Here is an 18,886-nt window from a genome sequence, read left to right on the forward strand (position 1 = left end):
AAGCAGAAATAGATTGAAATGTGACACGTGTTTTGTGATGGACTCGAGTGTGTGTGTCTCTTTATCTCGGAGTCTTGACTCAAATAGAAACTCTTATCTTCAGGGCTGGAACCCGAGCGAAGTCAGTTTGTGACGACAAACATTTAAACCCAACAGAGGCTCAAATCAAAGTGAAGATTAATAAAGGTAATCAGTATTATTGTGTTAGTGTTTCAAGTGTTTCTGTTGAGAACCAAACTTTCATCTTTTAAATAAATGTAAAAATTTAATTCTAGAAGGAAAATGTAACTTTTACTTTAGAGAAAATGTTAAATAATGAATGAATTGATTTTTTAACAGATGTTTGTGTATTGAAGAGACAAACAAACGTCAAATTTTCACTTGAATTCGTCTTTATTTTCTTCTTTGTGTTCTTGTAACGTGACACAAACACACAATCATTAAAACAACTTCATGTTATCTCAGAGTTTCTTTGTCCCGATAAACTCACACAAGCTTTTTCTTCATCACTTTAAATGTTTTGTGTAAAAATCTAAATCTTAATCATTTAATCACATTTAGAGATTTCAAAATGAAACAAATTATGTATAAAATGAAGAATCAATGTTGTGGTTCAGTTATCATAAAATCATTGACTGATTTATTTAGAAAATTATCATGAACAAATAGATGAAAATAGAAAAAGATTCATTATGATATTTTCGATAAAGTAAAGTAAATTTAGATAAATATATAATATGTGCAAAGTAAAGTTGGACTAATGTAAATAATATAAAAACATGTATGACAACAATATTTTAAATATTATTTCATAAAAAATAATACTTTGATAATTGATTGTGTTAATTAGTCAAATGTATTTAAATATTCCCATTTTCACTAAAGTTGATCAAAAATAGAAGTTTGTGACAAACAACAAAAAATTTAAGTTAGAAATTTTTATTCTTTCACAAGAACAAACATTTTAAACCTTAAAAACAAATCAATCATTTACATTTTTAATACTTGAACATAAAGTTCTTCTAAAGCTACATTTATTTTGAAAAGATTTGATGATATCACTTCCTGCTCTGGGGTGACAGGTCAAAGTTCATGACCTGAATTGACTGTCAGTGTTCAGCCAGTCGCCGTGCCGCCATTGTTAGGATGATTTAACTCACCTTATTGGTTGATAGAGGTCTGATAGGCAACAGCAACACTTGGTATGTGATTGGCTGTTGAAGTCCTTCGTTGCGACCAATGAGACACAGGTGTGATGCTGCCGAGCTGCTCTCAGCGTCTCGTACACACTCTCAGGTTTTTAGCAGAGCGACATGCGTTTATGGTGCAGCTCCACCAGGGGCACCAGGCAGCGCGGGGATACGGCCTGCAGCAGGAATGGGTGCTTCAGCAGGTCGGTGCCGCTGCGACGCTGCAGCGTGTCACGAGTCAACATGCAGCCCAGGAAGTCATGTAACACGGGAGACACCTGAACACAGGAGAGTGTGACATCATCAATCACTGTGTGTGTGTGTGTGTGTGTATCTGAATACGCAGATACATAATGTCTGTCTATAGTTATGAGGCCAATTTTGGTTCAATACCATCATTGTGAGGACATTTTGTCTGGTTCTCACAACTTCAAAGGGCTGTTTGAGGGTTAAGACGTGGGGTTAGGGTCAGAGTTAGGTTTGGGTTAGGGTTAGGGAATGCATTACATCGTGTGTGTCTAACCCTCTGGATGTTCTTGACGCTTGGTGCTGCTTCGTCTCTCAGCTTCTTCATGGCATTGATGGGAGTGTCACTGAAATATGGCGGCTCTCCATCAACCATCTCCACCACCATGATGCCCAGAGACCAGATGTCCACCTGACAACAGGAAACAGTTTTATTGGCGTTGTGTGAATGTGTGGTCAGAGTGAACTGAGATGCAGGATGTTTGGTGATTTCACCTCGGGACCGTATGGCGTTTTGGAGATGACCTCAGGAGCCATCCAGTATGGAGTCCCCACAAGTGACTTCCTCTTTGGAACCTCTTCACTGATCTGAGCGCAGAAACCAAAGTCTGACAATTTTATCTACAGACGAAGAGGGAGAAGAATAAGAAGAGGAAGTGGGGATGCGTGTAAGTACAAGCAGTCAATATGGCAAGGACACGTCTCCTGTTAGACAGCACCCTCCCTGACAGGACCGACCTCACTCTAGACCACATATGTTCTCTACTTGAAATCTGCCTGACTACCACCTACTTTCAATACAACGAAGAAACATGGATGTGCCATGGGCTCCCCAGTGTCTCCCATCGTTGCTAACCTCTACATGAAGGAAGTGGAAAGAAGAGCCCTGACCTCCTTCAAAGGAGCTGCTCCCAGCCATTGGTCAAAATGGAAACACAAGCAGTTGAAGCCTTCTCGGAACACATCAACGCAGTGAATTAGAACATTAAGTTCACCTGTGAGGATGTCAGAAGAAACAGTTTGGTCTTTTGGACTGTGCAGTGTACATTGAAGAAGACAGAACCCTCAACATTAAAGTCTATAGGAAACCAACACACACAGATCAATACTTACTCTTTGACTCTCATCATCCACTAGAACACAAGCTGGGGGTCATCAGAACCATACACCACCTAGCACAAAACGTACCCACAAGAACCGAGGGCATAGTGAAGGAACAACAACACATCGAGGAAGCTCTTAAAACCTGTGGCGACCCAAACTGGGCTTTCATCAAAACCTCACAACAGCAGGATGGGTCTACACCTTACAGATCAACAGCCATTCACACCTGGACTCAGAGGAACCCAACGACCCACTAAGTGGTGGTGGGGGGGGTTCAACGACCTGCATGTTTAACATAACGACTCAGACCCACAGAGGTTAAGGGGTTAGCCCTAACCCTAACCCTCTTGGAGGAAACATCTTTAAGAAACACAAGAAAGTCCAGTTGCCTACATTCACTTGTTCAACTTCTGACCTGGATGAATGAGAATCTTAACCGAAGATTTTGTCTGACATACGTTCGTCCTGTCGTCATCAACTTGGCTGCGGCTGCGTCTACCTATACTTGACTCTGATTGGTTTGTAGACAGCGTGTGACGTGTTGACAGTTGGGGGGGTAGTCTGTTTGAATGGAGAAGATGAATGAAGCTTCATCTGGTTGCCATGGTAACATCATGATGGTATCACTAGCAGCATCAGCACCTTCAGGCGCAGTACTGCACAGTACTACAGTACTACAGTACTACAGTACTCCACAGTACTACAGTACTTCAAACTAGTTCAAATGCACCAGATGAACGTCCTCACGCTTCAAACATTATATCGTAGGAGGTGAAGACTGCAGCTGCTTCCTCCTCTTCTTCTTCTTCTTCTTCTTCTTTTACTGTTTAATTTAGTCTCTACTTCCTGTGATTGGTCCAAAAGTCCAAACTATCCAACAAAGTTTAGGTTCAGACTAAACTGAAGAGTCTGAAGCTCTGAAACGAACAAGGTTTGAAAGAGTCCTGAGTAACGTATTACATAAGTAAAGAATCAAGGTACTTGTTCTTTACTGGAGTATGTTGTGTTGAATCCATTGGAGATTAAAATTAGAACAAAAATAAAACCGTCATTATCAGGTTCATGAGGTGACTGTGTGCCGGCCTAACCCCTGAAACTATCAGACTTTATATCATTAAATAACCATCAACAATGTAATTTACTCCATCAAGTAATGTCTAATGTGTGTGTGTGTGTGTGTGTGTGTGTGTGTGTGTGTGTGTGTGTGTGTGTGTGTGTTACCCTCCCGTCCAGTGTCAGCAGGATGGAGTCGCTCTTCACGTCTCTGTGAATGACCCCCTCTGAGTGAAGGTACGTTAACGCCTGCAGAACGCCCTCGCTCACTGTCGCTATCTGCTCCTCGTTCAACCTGAAACACAAACTCAGGTGAGACCCGAGAAAATCCAACAAGCAAACAGGCCTGTTTGACTTCCTGCACACCTGGTTTCACTGATGATGTGGGTGAGAGCTCCTCCCTGCAGGTACTCCATGATTACCCAGAGTTCCTCCTGCACCAGAGCGCTGCGGTACATCTGAACCACGTTCTGGTGCCGGTAGTCCCTCATGATCAACACCTGAAACAGGAGGAATGAACTGATGATGTCACAGTGTGGCAGGAAACAGGTGATGCTTTGATTCCCCTGATTATGTCTTGTAAGACACAGCTTTATCTCCCTGACCGCCGATCTTCTTCTACCTCAGTGTCGACCCCTTTGAATAACTGCCTGACAGACTGACTGCAGGGCTCTACAGTCAATAAAATCTGTGTTCAAACTTTCAGAGGAAGAGGAAACACAAAGCTCCACCCCCTGCGCCCCATCCCTACCTCATTAAAAAGCAGCTCTCTGCGCTGCTGCTTCCTCACATCCATCATCTTCACAGCCACCTGCTGCCCGCTCAGTCTCTCTCGGGCGATGCAGACAACGCCTGTCGACCCCTCCCCGATCTTAACAAAGTTCTCGAGGGTCGTCCTCGGATCGCCCGGGTCCACCACCATCTGTAGCGCCGCCTTGAACTGCTCATGGCTCACCTTCTCGCGACCTCCATCAGGTTCTGTCTGCTGGGAGGAGGAGGGGCAGAGTTGGGTGGGGAGGTGGGCAGGTGACCCAGTGGGGGATTGGTGAGGCTGGCTCTGGGGCGTTGTGGTCATGTTAAAACTGGCGTAGGGGCGGAGCGAGCGCTGAGGTAAACCTCTCCCTATGATGAAGGGACTGCTGGTGCTGTTCGGGGGAGGCAGCAGGATGGGAGGGGGAGGGGAGGTCAACTGGGGAGACGACAGAAAAACACGAGAAATATTTTTTATCGTCATTTTTTGATTTACTATATATTGTTGACTAATTATTATAGTATATAGGTATAGATCACATCATTAGAAACTGGATGTTAGGTGAAGAACATTTTTTATTTTTTATTTAGCAACAAAAAACATTGTTAATATAAGGTATCAGTGTTTTAAAGGCGTCATTTTCCGGATGGTTTTAGAGACAGGCTAGCAGTTTCCCACTGTTTCCAGTCTTTATGACAAGCTAAGCTAACTAGCTGCTGGCTGTAGCTTCATATTTACCGTACAGATATGAGAGTAGTGTCATCTTGAATCAGATCTGACTTACGTTGAGGTCGTAGGAGGAGTGTGGTCTTCTCGGAGTTTCTTTGGCAGATGACAGCAGGTCAGGCAGGTGGTTGACAGCTGCTCTTAGTCTCAGGCTATAGTTACAGGAAGTCAGCCCCTTCCCCTCACTGTGGGCGTACCATACACCTGTCCTCTGGGGCGTGGCCTCAAACCCCACCGGGCAGGTACACTTGATTCCCTGAGGAGCTCCGTTCAGTTTGGGGCTACCGGCCTCGCAGCAAACCCGGTCTTGCCAGTAGGTGGAGCTGCTGTCGCTCTTCCTCACGTCTCCATTGCAATTGAGCTCCTCGAACTGGGAGGACTCCAACACTCCACCCAGTGACCGGGCTCGTTTCCGTGCCGAGAGGCTGCTGCGACGCAGGGAGTTGGAGCTGGAGACGGAGAGATGGCTCATCTGAGAGATCACGTGACTGATGTAGTCGCTGTGACCGATGAAACTGCCGCGAACAATCGTCTGTAGGAGAAAAGTTCAGATTCACACGGATGTGACGTGAATTTATAGCCGTAAAAGAGAAGTACAGTTACCAGGAGTCGTTTCCAGGGTTACCAGAGACTGGTGGTCACTTTGATTCCGTGTGGGACCTCAGTCCTGACCCATGTATCTGTGTCATGATTGGCTCTCGGCTCTAGAATCACCCTCCCGCCCCCCCACTTCCCCTGCCCTCTGACCTTCTTGGGTCCGAGCTCGACCTCAGTGATCCTGGAAGGGTCCACCAGGGGGCGTGGCCTCCTCTGCGTGTCGATGACGCTCTGCCACTGTGGCGGCAGACCCACATAACGTCCTGTGGTGGCGTTGAACGATGTGTGCACGCGGTGTTGAACGTCTTGTGGCGCCGAGATCTCCGGCCTGCGCTTCTTCTTCCTGCGACCGAACATCACCACGGCAACGCAGTGACGACAGGGGAGTGATGAGACCTGAGGGAAACAACAACATGGCTGCTGCTGATCGGGATGAGAATTGATGAAGGATGGAGTCACAAACGCAGACACACAACACACACATATAGACACACAGACTCACAGAGTCAGACACAAACAGACACGCACACACTTCCGAGTGTGTGAAGTGGTGTCTTCTTTCTGTTCAGGTGTTTACTTGAGTCACATGACTCCTCCTACTCCTGACAAACACACAGTGAACAAATTCACCTGTGTGACATCATCAACACAAACATTCAACATTACAACATTATCACAACACTGACATTAAACATTAAATAATAAATAATAATGAATATAATATGAAAATATTACGCCCGTGATTGTCCTCACTAAGACAGCAGTACAAGATTGAGTGTGTGTGTTCAGGGTGTAACTAACATACCTGAGGAATCAAACACCTGAGTGAGTCACCTGCAAGAAGAGAACATGGAGAACAGAGAAGAACATGTAGAACAGGGGAGAACATGGAAATCAACGAACAGAACATGGAGAACAGAGGAGAACATGGAGAACATGGAGAACAGGGGAGAACATGGAAATGAAAGAACAGATGAGAACATGGAGAACAAGGAACCAGACCATCACTGAGTCCAGGTGAGTTGGTTCTGTTGGTTCCTGCTGTTGTTCTTACTCTCTCTCTCTCTCTCTCTCTCCACCTAGCTCGTCCCTGTCTCATCTTGTTTCAGGTATGAAGGAAAAAGAAGGTGGGGGGCGGGGTTTAGTTTGACTGACAGTTTGTTTCTCCTTCTCCTCCTACACACACACACACACAAGCACACACACACACACACACACACAGACACACAAGCACACACACAGACACTGCTCTCTCTCTCTCTCTACAGGCCTCAGCAGGCCTCACTCGCCCCTCAGGCAGAAATGACTCAACTTTAACGTCTGAGATTCAAATCGAACAAGTTCAGTTTTTTAAAGGTTTAAAATCTAACTCAGGTTGTTTCTATAGAAACAGGCGTGACCACACCAGTTACAGACACATGACAACAATGGAGAACATGTATTTTAGACTTTTACTTAATAATCCTCCGATATTCTCCTCGGAGGCACATTCACGTACGCACACACCGGGAACACACACACACTCTCACCCAAGGGCGCGGGGGTGTGTGTTCGTGTGGCTAATTCTGCTGGTGGACTTTTAGGCTAAAAACATGTTATGGTTTTTCTGTTTTATTACGTCTGAAGAATCAGTCACCAGTTATTTCAGTTGTGTTGGATTCTACTCTAACGCTGTTTACCCCTGAAACTCCAGAAGTGTTTTATGGACACAAACACTTCACCCCCTCTCCATCATAGTGCTGAGGAGATAATGAGGGAATTTTATTTTTTCAGTGAACTATCCCTTTAAACTCTGTTTTCAAATTTATATTTTTAGACAGATATTTCTCTTGATCTTTTTCCACAGATAACAGAAAACAAATTCAGTGAAACAGTTGCTTTATTAATGATTTAAATGTGAAAAATAATGACGAACAGAAAGTGCAGATGATGTTTTACTTTAAAAGAAGCGACAACTGCTCCATCACGTCCGACAGGACGGACATTGAACAGCGACCGCTGGCGTTCAGCAGCGACCGGAAAAACCTGCTCCACGTCTTCCACGTCCCCGGAAACATGTTGCTGCAGACAGGAAGTTATATCACTCAAGGAAATGGGATACATATGTATTATTGATATAATTAATGATTCAAAGGGGACATATCATGCAAATTCCACTTTGTTAGTGCTTCTACACATTAATGTGGGTATCTGGCTCATGTCTACCAACCCAAAAACTCTGGAAAAAAAACACTCGCGTGTTTTGTTATAGTTCCTCTAAGTCAGAAACGTCATGCTTGAGCGACTCGATTGAGCTTCCTGGGTTTTGTGTCGTCACAATACACTGGAAGTCTCCCTTTACGGAAGCGCTGCTGCGAGGCAGCGCAGCGCCGTTCTCCAGCACGCAGCCGCCTGGCTGTTCACACGGGACGAGCATTTCTCCGCTGGTCGGCCCCATAGACTGTATATATAAGGTCAGCCCGCGATTCTGCTTTCTCCGCTTGTTGTTGTACCCGTTGAATGTCGGGGTTCGGGGGTAAATGATGGTCTTCATAGCCCCCCCCCCCCCCCCTCTTTCTCTCTCTGTCTGTCTGCTTGTGTGCTTGTAGTGGGGGGGCAGAGGGGGACATTTAATTATGTGATTGGGAAAATTAAAACTCCAGGACAACAGAAGGGGAATACAAAGTATGGGATGCATATTTGATAATTTATATCATATAAAATATGGAATTTATATCGTTTAAAATCATGGGGGGAGAGGGGGGGAGCTGGCTCATTAGCATTTAAAGGAACAGGCACTCAAAACAGGTCGCTCTGTGGAGGGCTGTTTTATACAGGGTAAAAAGCTGTTTGAAATGATCCTTGTGGTATTTTGACCAAAGTATGTTACAGACATTTCATTAAGACCCCAAGGAACCATATCAACTTGTGGTAAAATGGGCATGCTATGTCCCCTTTAATATCAGTACCAGGACTCGTCTTGGCTGAACCGCTCGGCCGTCCAACCGTCGTCGTCTTTCACCAGGACCATCCTGCTGTTGGTCAGGAGGAGGTGGACGGTTTCAGCCACGCCCAACAGATCGACCTGATGGAAGGGGAGGAGGGGTTAGTATCATCCAATCCCAGTGAGGTAGGTGGGCGTGTACAGAGAGAACAGGCGAGTTGGACATGTTACCAACTGTGGCGGCGACGTCGGCTCCAGGAGACCGACTCTAATGTAAGAGTGAGCTGACGACAGCTGCTGCACCGAGGTGACGTCCAGCTGCACGTCCACGTCCACGGATGACGACCAGTCCACCGGGAAGACCCGCTCCAGGTTCAGACCTCTGGACCAACAACCAACAACCAATCAACAGCTTCAGAGTCACATGACACCCCCCCCCCCTTGTGAGCTGACGTACCGATAAGAGGCGACGAGGATGCTCGGCCGCAGCGCCGCATGAAGCAAGCGGCAAGAGTGAAGCTCCAACACCAACTGCAGCAGGAGGAGAGATTTACGAACGACCGAGTCCTCACACTCCGTCAGCTCCTGATACACACACACACGCACAGGTGTGTCAGGTCCTCAGTCTGGGTCTCGTGGTGTGTCGTGGACAGGAAGTAACTTACGGTGAACATGTGGTCAGGTGGACAGGTGTAGACGGTGATGCAGCCGTCCAGGAACAGGAAACAGCTGATCTGAGGGAGACTGTCGACGGACGAGTTTTTCTTCAGACGACGAAACTGATGAAAATCCCACGGAACACGACAACGATCCACCTGCAGCACAGGAGACATGTCTGTCACCATGGAGACCATATTTACATGACCTGTTAAATGAGCTGCTGACAGGTGATACTACACTACCCATGAGCCTCAGATGCTGATGAATCACAGATTACACCTGTCACCATGGTTTCTGAATTAATCTCAGAATTGAAATGTAATGTGCGTTCAAACCTTAACGAGAACGTTGTCGTCATTCGTGGCTCCTTTATAAATGGAGAACATTTCTTCATCTACTACTCTGGAGTAGATGTGATACAGGTCGCCTCCTGGTGGACACAACACACACAACAGGATTAGTCATTTTACAGGAAGCAGCAAAGAGAACAGTGTCTGAGAGGAAAGACCTCGGGAGACTTAAATCTGAGGAGAACGTCTCCAAACAGGAGGAGAACCGTCTTTTACACTTGTGAGGATGTGTGCATTCTTACCCAGCTGCAGACAGCTGTTCACAGGAGGGAGGGGCCGAGACTCGCAATGAAAACCAGGAGAGGAAGTGACATCACAGATGTCCAACAGCTGCTGCCGAGCCTCTGGGTCACAGGCATCCACAGCACCCCCCGCTGGTCCTGAAACATAGCGTGGTCTAATTAATGTGATTATAAATTAGATCAATAGAGAAAAAATACAACCTGTCGGCTGATTAAGACCCAGAGTATTGATGATTATTATCTATGTTTATTGATCATTATTGATTATTATTAATGATGTTTATTGATCAGCAGATTCATTGATTATGATTAGTCCCACAATCATCATTGTGGGACTAAAAGGATTATCTTATCTCTTACTCTCTTAACAGTTGCAGCTCATTTCTGTTTAGCTCACTATAACGTACCAGGTTCCATCTCCTCCTGGTTCTGGTCCTGGCTCTGGTTCTGGTCTTGGTTCTGGTTCTGGTTCTTGTCCTGCCTCTGGTCTTCCAGTAGACTCCAGGTTCCAGCCTCCACACTGGTCTCCTGTATGGGACTCAGCTTATTTGTGGTATAGGAGCCTGGTTCTTGAGGGACGGAGGAGGGATGGGGGTCCACCAGAGTCTGGAGGTCTCCGGTCGTTCCTCCAGGACAATCTGAAAGTCACAAAACGAAAAAATTATGAACACACGATGAACACTGGTTTATATACAACAGTTTTCTTATTGATCTATAATAATAATATAATATTATAATCATGTTTAATAATAATAAATCACATTTATATAGCGCTTTTCAAAGCTCTCAAAGTCGCTGTACATGGTGAAGGATAAAAATAAGGAAACAATAAAATCTTTAATAAAAAGAAAAATGATGATAGTGAGGTATACTAAGAAAATAAAAAACAAAATAAAAACATGGGGTGGGGGGTTAAGCTGGGGAAGGCAAGTCTGAAGAGGGGTTCTCAGGGCCTTCTTGAATGATAGCATTTTACTGACACACGAGACATTGTTTTCTCAGAATGAGTCCTGGTCTCACCAGATCTAGGGTCAGAGACTCACCTGGTCTGGGGAACTGGATCTTCAGACTCAGTCCTGTGTCGTCAGGTTGGAGGAAGATTTCGTTGAGTAGTTCAGAGTTTCTGTTTGATGAAACACGTAATGAGTTTGGTCACAGCTGATTCACGTAAACACAAGTGTGAACCATGTGTTTATTACCCAGCAGGCCGTGCAGCAGTGGACTGTGACTCATCGTATATCAGGAAGGAGGAAACAGCTGGAGGTTGACAAGAATCTGACGTCTGAGAGGAGGCTGCATGAAGCACCTGCTGAGACAAATCAGCTTTTTGTCCATCTTTATTTGCTGTGTAGGAGTTTTAGTTTTTCCTCTGAACCTACGATAGTATTATTATTATTATTATTATATTCCCTAATAATAATAACTGTTATTATTAGCTGTATTAGTATTAGTAGTATTGCATAAGTATTATTGTGTGGTACTTGTTGTGATTCTCTCAACAGTAAAAGTTTCCTCTTCTCCTCGAGCTCATGACTCAGCTGCTCCTTCATCTCCGTCAGACTTTTCAGTCTCTCTGCAGAAAACACACAATCAGCACGGTCAACACGCCGGTCAACACGCCGGTCAACACGCCAGTCAACACGCCTGTCAACACGCCTGTCAACACGCCTGTCAACACGCCGGTCAACACGCCAGTCAACACGCCTGTCAACACGCCTGTCAACACGCCAGTCAACACGCCTGTCAACACGCCAGTCAACACGCCTGTCAACACGCCTGTCAACACGCCAGTCAACACGCCAGTCAACACGCCTGTCAACACGCCTGTCAACACGCCGGTCAACACGCCAGTCAACACGCCTGTCAACACGCCAGTCAACACGCCTGTCAACACGCCAGTCAACACGCCTGTCAACACGCCAGTCAACACGCCTGTCAACACGCCTGTCAACACGCCAGTCAACACGCCTGTCAACACGCCTGTCAACACGCCTGTCAACACGCCAGTCAACACGCCAGTCAACACGCCTGTCAACACGCCAGTCAACACGCCTGTCAACACGCCAGTCAACACGCCTGTCAACACGCCTGTCAACACGCCAGTCAACGTACCCTCCACGTTCCTCTGTCTCTGCAGGAAGTAGCGTTCTGCTCGCAGCTCCTCCACACTCAGCTCCTCTCGTCCTCTCGTCAGCAGATCTTTACAGTACTCACTGACCTGTGTGGCCCCGCCCTTCTCCTCAGGCCCCGCCACACTCTGAGCGCTCCTGCAGACAATTAGATGACAAGTCGACGAATCTCTTCCACATTGATTCAACACATGACACGTCAGAAACTAAACCAGTGATGTCCTGTGGAACCAGCTCCCTCTCTGGGTTCTGGAGTCAGACACCATCTCTACATTTAAGATTAAACTTCCTTGTATATTATGAAGATAACTATACAAATAAAATTGAATTGAATGTCATACGACAGGTAAATGATGATGTCATTGAATCTTACTGTGTGTTCACGTACAATTCTGCCATGGCTTCACCTGGATGTGATGGACCAATCAGAGCTCACCACGCAAGTCTGATCGATCTACTGGAGCAACACATGAAAACATCTGTTATTGATTAATAATCACTTTAAGTCAGGTCACAGATAAACAGTAAACAGATTAAATACATTTAAACAGATTAAATTAATTTTAACAGATTGGAATATATTAAATGAATTTAAACAGATTTAAACAGATTAAATGAATTTAAACAGATTAAATGAATTTAAACACATTTAAACAGTTTAAATGAACTCATCACTTTGTTTGAGCACAAACATCTGAACCGAGACTGTGAATCACCGAAGTTTAGAAAAAGTTTGACGAAGGAGACAAAGTTAAAGGAACAATGAACGTGAACGTTAATAAAAGATCAATAATGATCAATAATCTGTTTGATTTTTCACCTCAAAGTTTACGAGTCGCTGCTTCTGTTCGAACTGCCAAAACCACCGGCGTCACTTCCGCTCTGACCAATATCCTGTTACAGCGCTCGTGCTGGTCGGAGTGTGAACTACACACTAGAAATAGGTTAATTATTACATTACACTACATTTCATTGAGATGACGCTTTTATCCAGAGCGACTCACAATAAGTGCATCAACCATGAGGAACAAACCAGAACAACAAGAATTATCAATAATAAATCAGTAACAGATTAATAACTAATCATAAATGAATAATAGATTGATATTGGATGAGTGATGAATGAATAACAGATTAACGACAGTCATAACAAATGTATGAATATGAGAATCTTCTATATATAATTCTATATAATTTATTTTTCACAACTGAAGGTTTTATTTTCAGAGCTTTAATAAATCGTATTGATTCATTGATTCACCTTTAATTGAATCTATTGATCATAATGTTCTTGACCAGTCAGAACTCAACGCATTTTTTAAAATTTATATGATAATTTTAAGTAAAAAGCAACAACATGTGTTTATGTCTAATACATATATATATAGAATATACATCTATATAATCTATAGCAAGACTCATCAGATGGAAGAACTGTTATACGACCACGTGCAGAAGCTGTTTCCTGTTTACATCGTCAGGACACTTTTATTTTATTTAAGATTTTATTTAAAGAACAATGTTTTCAAAAAATAATGAAAAACCTTCAGATGAGCGAGTAAATGTTAAGCAGTAGTGCCTCCTGCTGGTCACTACTCAAACTACAAGACTTCACATGAAAATCAATTCAGATCTTCAGAGCTTTTATTTTGATACTACACACGGATACTGGTAATGAAAGTTACAACTAAATTTACCCAAGTACTGAACTGTAAACACATAGTGGATCCTGATCTTGCTGGTGGATCCTGATCTTGATGGCTGCTGACCATAGACTGTGATTGCAGCAGGACTGCTTGATATATAGTATTTCTCCTCGGATCCTCGACCGTTACTAACAATAATCTATCAATTCACTGACCTTCAGTTATGCTTCAAAATGTTTATTCTTATCAATCCTGCTAAAACCTTTATCTTGGTGATGTTCTCTGTTCCACGGGACATCTGTTCACTTGTGTCCGTCCTGGGAGACGGATCCTCACATGTGTCTCTGAGGTTTCTACCTTCTTTACCTGTTAAAGGTTTTAGTAGTTTGACTCTTGTTGAGGGCTAAGAACAGAGGACGTCTCACCTTGTTAAAGACTCTGAGACAAACTGTGATTTGTGAATATGGGCTTTACAAATAAAATTTGATTGATTGATTGATTCATAATAAATTTATAAATTATCTTGATATTGTTTAGTGTCAGTAACAATAGCTTTTAAACACATCTGATTTTATTTAGATAAAATGTATAAACATGTTTACACAGACAAACCTTATGAGTTTATTATGAAACAATAAAAACATTTATTATATGTACTGAGAGAAAACATCAACAAAGAGACTCCGCCTCCTGGACACACCCGAGTGACGTCAGAGGAGTTTTCTTCCTGTCTGTGAGCAGGTGAGACACACCTGTATAGACCAAGGAGCAACACGCGGTAAACTCTTCCTCTCCCTGCATTTACACTGACTGCAGCTGAAAATGTCTTCTTTCTCCTCTTCCTCCTCTTCCTCCTCTTCCTCCTCTTCCTCCCTGCTGCCGCCCCTGCTCCTCTTCCTCCTCCTGCCGCTGCTGCGGCAAGGCGGAGCGGCGCCGGACGCGCAGTGCCGCGCAGCTCGACGCTCCGGTCAGGACAACTTCGTGCTGGACGCGGAGGACGCACTGAAGGAGGGGGCGGCGCTAATGTCCACTGAGCGCGTGCACACCATGGAGGTCTGTGAGCGCGCGTGCTGCGGGAACCCGCGCTGCAACCTGGCGCTGCTGGAGCCGCGCGCCGCCGGAGCGGCAGAATCGGAGAATCGCACCTGCGTCCTGTTCAGCTGCGTCCACAGAAACCGCTTCGTGTGCAGGTTCGTGAACCAGGCCGGGTACCAGAGCTTCATCAGAGAGTCCGTGTTCCAGAAACACTTGGCGGGACCACAGGGGACAGGTGAGTCCACACCTGGACCATCACAGTGTCACCGGATCAATGTCGATCAATACACAGATCAATACACAGATCAATACACAGATCAATACACAGATCAATACACGGATCACAGTCTATAGACGGTCGCCAATAATTATTCATACAAAGTGTCGTGGAAACTTATCATGAGATTTGAAATAAAGAGTTTCTCAGACCGGAGTTGTCTTCGAGGTTTAATGATTAGCTCTGCAGAGGGTTACACAGCAACATGGCTCAGAGTGAAACCACGAGAAGTTAAAAAGGAGGGTTTTTATACAATGTGATGAATGGGATACAGAACAGACAGCAGACAGGAACCGTCTGCTGTCTGGCATCACTGTTACAGTTACACAAATAAAGGTCGACAGGAGGTGGAAGACATTGATGCTGTATCAGCTAAGTGCACAGAAAACAGTCAAAACAGTAATAAGACATTGATCAGTGGAATTTTCCATTACAAAAGACTTTAATAATTGATGACTGATTTAGTAATTGTGATTGATGTTTGATTAATAAATGGTTAACCAGTGATTGATACATGACTGTAATTGATCATCTTAGTGCTGCATGTTATGGTCACAATCATCACCCACAGCTTTCAGTCAGATCAAAGTCAATTCAGCTGCTTTCATTTTGAAGGAACTGATCACAATGAATTCAGCTTATTTTATTTTGAAGGAACAGGAGCTGATCACAGTCAATTCAACAGCTTTTATTTTGACAGTTTCTCCCAACTGATACTAAATTGTGTCTCCATAGCAACCCAACCACAAACAGTTTCTCAGTGACATCACTGTTTCTTTAGGTGATCCCATCGCCACCGCAGGTCGTGATGTCATCGTTCAGCCTGGTGCGATGGTGACCCTGAACGGCATCGAGAGCCTGACGCTGGGCGACGCCCAAATCACTGACTACAACTGGAGTCGGCTGAGTGGAGACACCGGCGTCAAGATGGAGGTAAAGCCTGCTTAAAGTGTTTAAAGTTGAAATAAAGTTGTAAAAGTAATTTGTATTATTATTTAAACGTACATGACAAACCATGATAAAGAAAAATATAATCAACGGTAGGGGGTGTAATCAAGGACAAGTAGCATCATTTCTACAATACCCCAGGTCAGAGAGTGCAGAGCAAACCTAGGTACCGCGAGTACTTTATCTAATATTACTAAACTGACAAACTGCTTTGAGTACATAAAGTCATATAATTTCATCGAAAACTATTGCTTCATCTCATATTTCAATTTAGTTTAGGTGTAGGAAACCATCCATCGGTTGACATACATATTAAAGAGAAGATAATATGAGGACTATATAATAATAATATGTAGACGGGATGAAGAAAGTCCTTCAAGAATTTGTAAACTAAATGATGAGTTGTGTTCAGCAACGACCTGATTAACGACCTTCACTGGTAGAGTTGCTGCGTGTTTGTTCCATTGAGACCAAGGTCTTTCCAATCCTCCAAAATGAAATAAGTTTGGTTTTCTTTCTTTACAGTTAATGAGTATTGATTTTTTCACAGAAAGACATAACTTTGGAGAATGAATTCCTACCTCACTGCCCAGTAAACAAACAATGAGGCAAACTTGAATGTTTACACAAAAAATTGAATTATACAACTGTATATATAATCTAATTTAGATATAAGTTGTTTGTGTAGAATCTGTTGCTGTGATTTCAAATTCAGTGATTTGTGATTTCTGCAGAAGACCACTCTACTTGACCAGGTGCGACTCTCTAACCTGCAGTCAGGTTCATATGTGTTCAAGCTCACCGTCACCGACTCCAACGGCCAATCAGACGATACCAAGGTCACCGTCCTTGTCCTCAGCCCAGAGCTGTCCAGCTGTGAGTGCTCATGGGAAATGTAGTCCCCTGATGATTTCGTTGTTTTCCCACCACACAAGAGTGTGAATCAGTGTTTTTACACTGAGGAGCCTCACCTCGCCTCAAACTGGTTAGACTGGAATACCTGCCGCACGCACACACACACAACTCTTGTTTTCTTCCACTGAGGTTAGCATGAGAACCAGTTAGCCCTATTTCCTGATTCTCTCTTCTTCTTCCTTTGTCAGAAACGTTTTTTATATGAAACATCATAAAATGCTTGATGGTGTCATGTCTCTGTCTCAGCGTACTGTTTGGCTGCGGTGAAGGTCGGGCTGTGTCGCGGCTCGTTTCCACGCTGGCATTACAACGCCATTACGGAAGTCTGTGAGCAGTTTGTGTTCGGAGGCTGTAAACCAAACAACAACAACTACGTTACCAAAGACGAGTGTGTGTCTGCCTGCAAAGGAGTCACAGGTAACACACACACACACAAACACAAACACACACACACGTAAACAACACTGATTGATGATTCATGTTTCTTTTTTTTTGTCATCAGCAAAAGCAGAGAGGGGCGCCCCTCTCCCCACAGGTCAGTCCCACAATGCACCTTATGGTTAGGGTTAACTGTTTAGGATGTGAAGGATAAGTAAGTGTGTGTGTGTGTGTGTGGGTGTGTTCAGAGGTGTGTGGGTCAGCCTGTCATCCTGATCAGCTGATCTGCAGCAGTGGCTGCTGTCTGGACAGAAGTCTGGAGTGTGACGGTGTGAAACACTGCAGCGACGGATCAGATGAGGAACACTGCAACAAACGTAACACAAACACACTGATTCACATCTGAGTGAGGATCAAACAAAACGTCCTCACAAAACAGACACACAAGACTAAACACATAGCGGTGATCTTCCTCCTCCTCTTCCTCAGTAAACCAGACCTTCACTCGCCTGCTGAGCATCGACGTCAACCAGAAGAAAGGTCCGTTTCTTCTTTTCCTGCTAATTATCCGCTGAAGCTAACATGTTACATGCTAACACCATCCTACCCTACCGCAGCTCGGTGTGCGGAGCCCCCCCACACCGGTCCATGTCGGGCAGGTCACACACGCTGGTACTACGACCCCCTGGACAGGAAGTGCCACCGCTTCACCTACGGTGGTTGTCAAGGAAATGAGAACAACTTTGAGGAAGAAAACAAGTGTGGTGATATCTGCGATGGAGTGACTGGTACAAAAGAGGAAAAAACGTTGTGCCAGAAGTAGTTGTCACGTACACAATACAGTCCATGTTGTCTAAATGCTTCATGCAGTTCTGACTTTATAGTTCCCTTTAGTCCATATAGTTCCATATAGTCAATTTAGTCCCGTATGTTTCCCTATAGTTGTACTTAATGTTGTGTTTGTGTCTTCAGAGCATAACGTCTTCTTCAGAGGGATGTTTGACCGTTTTGAGGACGACAAGGATGACAAAGACGACTCAGGTCAGATCTTTAAGATGATTACTCATATTTTGAATATCAGGTGACAGTGGACAGAAAGTGATCTCACTCTCTGCTCCTCAGGCACCATAGCGCTGGCTGTGGTTCTGTCGGTGGCCATCTTGGCTCTGTTGGCCATCCTGACCTACTGCTTCTTGAAGAACAGGAGGGAGCACTCCCATAGGCCTGTCACTACAGGCCCCGCCCACGTGGCGCTGTCAGAACAGGACACACTCGTTTACAACAGCACCACTAAATCTGTATGATGTCATCACCTCACCTTTGTGACATCATCACTACTGTCCTCATGAGGACCACTGACCTGTGTGAGGTCGTCAGTGGTTTGTAGCTGTAATCATCACATGTGAAGATGTTCATTTTGTGTCTGATCTTGTTTTGTAGGGCTTCTGTCACTTTGTGTTTCTTATATTTATCAGTTGTGTTTGTTGGGGTCAAAGGTTGAATCTGATTCAAAATAAAACATTTAAATATCTCAGGTCGTTAAAATCTGCTCATTTGTCAATAAAGAAAAACAGACAATAGTTTTTTCATTTTCTTTTTGTCTCGTGAAAACATCTGAAGTCTCCATGACAACAAACGACCATGAGAAGTGAGTGAGAGCGACGGAAACAAAAGGGGAGCAGAGGAATCTTAATTAGCCTCTTTTCAGAGGACAAG

At 44.3% G+C, this 18,886-nt stretch overlaps 3 protein-coding genes across 6 annotated transcripts; 1 reads left to right on the forward strand and 2 right to left on the reverse strand.

The window, feature by feature from the left end:
- Nucleotides 1–1,019: 1,019 nt before the first annotated feature.
- On the reverse strand, nt 1,020–6,482 carry LOC117758735 (serine/threonine-protein kinase PAK 6-like). Its single transcript, XM_034580672.1, has 9 exons — nt 6,473–6,482; nt 5,818–6,063; nt 5,129–5,602; nt 4,345–4,782; nt 3,960–4,093; nt 3,762–3,888; nt 1,932–2,057; nt 1,714–1,848; nt 1,020–1,468 (listed from the first exon to the last, which is right to left on the reverse strand). Exons 2-9 carry the CDS (start codon nt 6,022–6,024, stop codon nt 1,301–1,303), a joined length of 1,809 nt encoding a protein of 602 aa, XP_034436563.1. The 5' UTR covers nt 6,025–6,063; nt 6,473–6,482; the 3' UTR covers nt 1,020–1,300.
- A 1,046-nt stretch (nt 6,483–7,528) lies between these two features.
- bub1ba (BUB1 mitotic checkpoint serine/threonine kinase Ba) lies at nt 7,529–12,834 on the reverse strand. Of its 4 annotated transcripts, none has more exons than XM_034580651.1 (14): nt 12,792–12,834; nt 12,345–12,428; nt 11,955–12,109; nt 11,324–11,415; nt 11,042–11,151; nt 10,886–10,965; nt 10,250–10,480; nt 9,843–9,980; nt 9,586–9,680; nt 9,256–9,405; nt 9,048–9,175; nt 8,822–8,972; nt 8,616–8,731; nt 7,529–7,728 (listed from the first exon to the last, which is right to left on the reverse strand). In XM_034580651.1, the coding sequence occupies exons 2-14, from the start codon at nt 12,368–12,370 to the stop codon at nt 7,602–7,604; spliced, it is 1,599 nt and encodes a 532-aa protein (XP_034436542.1). In that variant the 5' UTR covers nt 12,371–12,428; nt 12,792–12,834; the 3' UTR covers nt 7,529–7,601. The 4 variants fall into 4 exon arrangements, 3 of the variants coding, with proteins under 3 accessions (XP_034436542.1, XP_034436543.1, XP_034436541.1); XM_034580652.1 differs by having other exon boundaries at nt 11,042–11,148; nt 12,345–12,425; nt 12,792–12,828; XM_034580650.1 differs by having other exon boundaries at nt 12,345–12,425; nt 12,792–12,828.
- Nucleotides 12,835–14,412: 1,578 nt separating this feature from the next.
- Nucleotides 14,413–18,710, forward strand: LOC117758726 (kunitz-type protease inhibitor 1-like). The gene is made up of 10 exons (XM_034580657.1): nt 14,413–14,887; nt 15,711–15,862; nt 16,612–16,753; nt 17,039–17,209; nt 17,295–17,327; nt 17,419–17,547; nt 17,660–17,710; nt 17,788–17,958; nt 18,143–18,211; nt 18,293–18,710. The coding sequence occupies exons 1-10, from the start codon at nt 14,440–14,442 to the stop codon at nt 18,472–18,474; spliced, it is 1,548 nt and encodes a 515-aa protein (XP_034436548.1). The 5' UTR covers nt 14,413–14,439; the 3' UTR covers nt 18,475–18,710.
- The last annotated feature ends 176 nt before the right edge of the window (nt 18,711–18,886 follow it).

Source organism: Hippoglossus hippoglossus, chromosome 24, assembly GCF_009819705.1.
Source record: "Hippoglossus hippoglossus isolate fHipHip1 chromosome 24, fHipHip1.pri, whole genome shotgun sequence".
Classification (NCBI taxonomy): Eukaryota; Metazoa; Chordata; class Actinopteri; order Pleuronectiformes; family Pleuronectidae; genus Hippoglossus; species Hippoglossus hippoglossus.

Coding starts and splice junctions, on each gene's coding strand:
- bub1ba (XM_034580651.1), bottom strand. CDS start 12,370: ATGGCAGAATTGTACGTGAACACACA. Junction 12,110..12,344: donor GAATTGTACGTGAACACACA/GTAAGATTCAAT, acceptor AATTGTCTGCAG/GAGCGCTCAGAGTGTGGCGG. Junction 8,732..8,821: donor CGACGTCGCCGCCACAGTTG/GTAACATGTCCA, acceptor CCCTTCCATCAG/GTCGATCTGTTGGGCGTGGC.
- LOC117758735 (XM_034580672.1), bottom strand. CDS start 6,024: ATGTTCGGTCGCAGGAAGAAGAAGCGCAGGCCGGAGATCTCGGCGCCA. Junction 5,603..5,817: donor TCGAGCTCGGACCCAAGAAG/GTCAGAGGGCAG, acceptor TTTCTCCTACAG/ACGATTGTTCGCGGCAGTTT. Junction 3,889..3,959: donor CACATCATCAGTGAAACCAG/GTGTGCAGGAAG, acceptor TTTGTGTTTCAG/GTTGAACGAGGAGCAGATAG.
- LOC117758726 (XM_034580657.1), top strand. CDS start 14,440: ATGTCTTCTTTCTCCTCTTCCTCCTCTTCCTCCTCTTCCTCCTCTTCC. Junction 14,888..15,710: donor GGCGGGACCACAGGGGACAG/GTGAGTCCACAC, acceptor CTGTTTCTTTAG/GTGATCCCATCGCCACCGCA. Junction 17,328..17,418: donor GGGCGCCCCTCTCCCCACAG/GTCAGTCCCACA, acceptor GGGTGTGTTCAG/AGGTGTGTGGGTCAGCCTGT.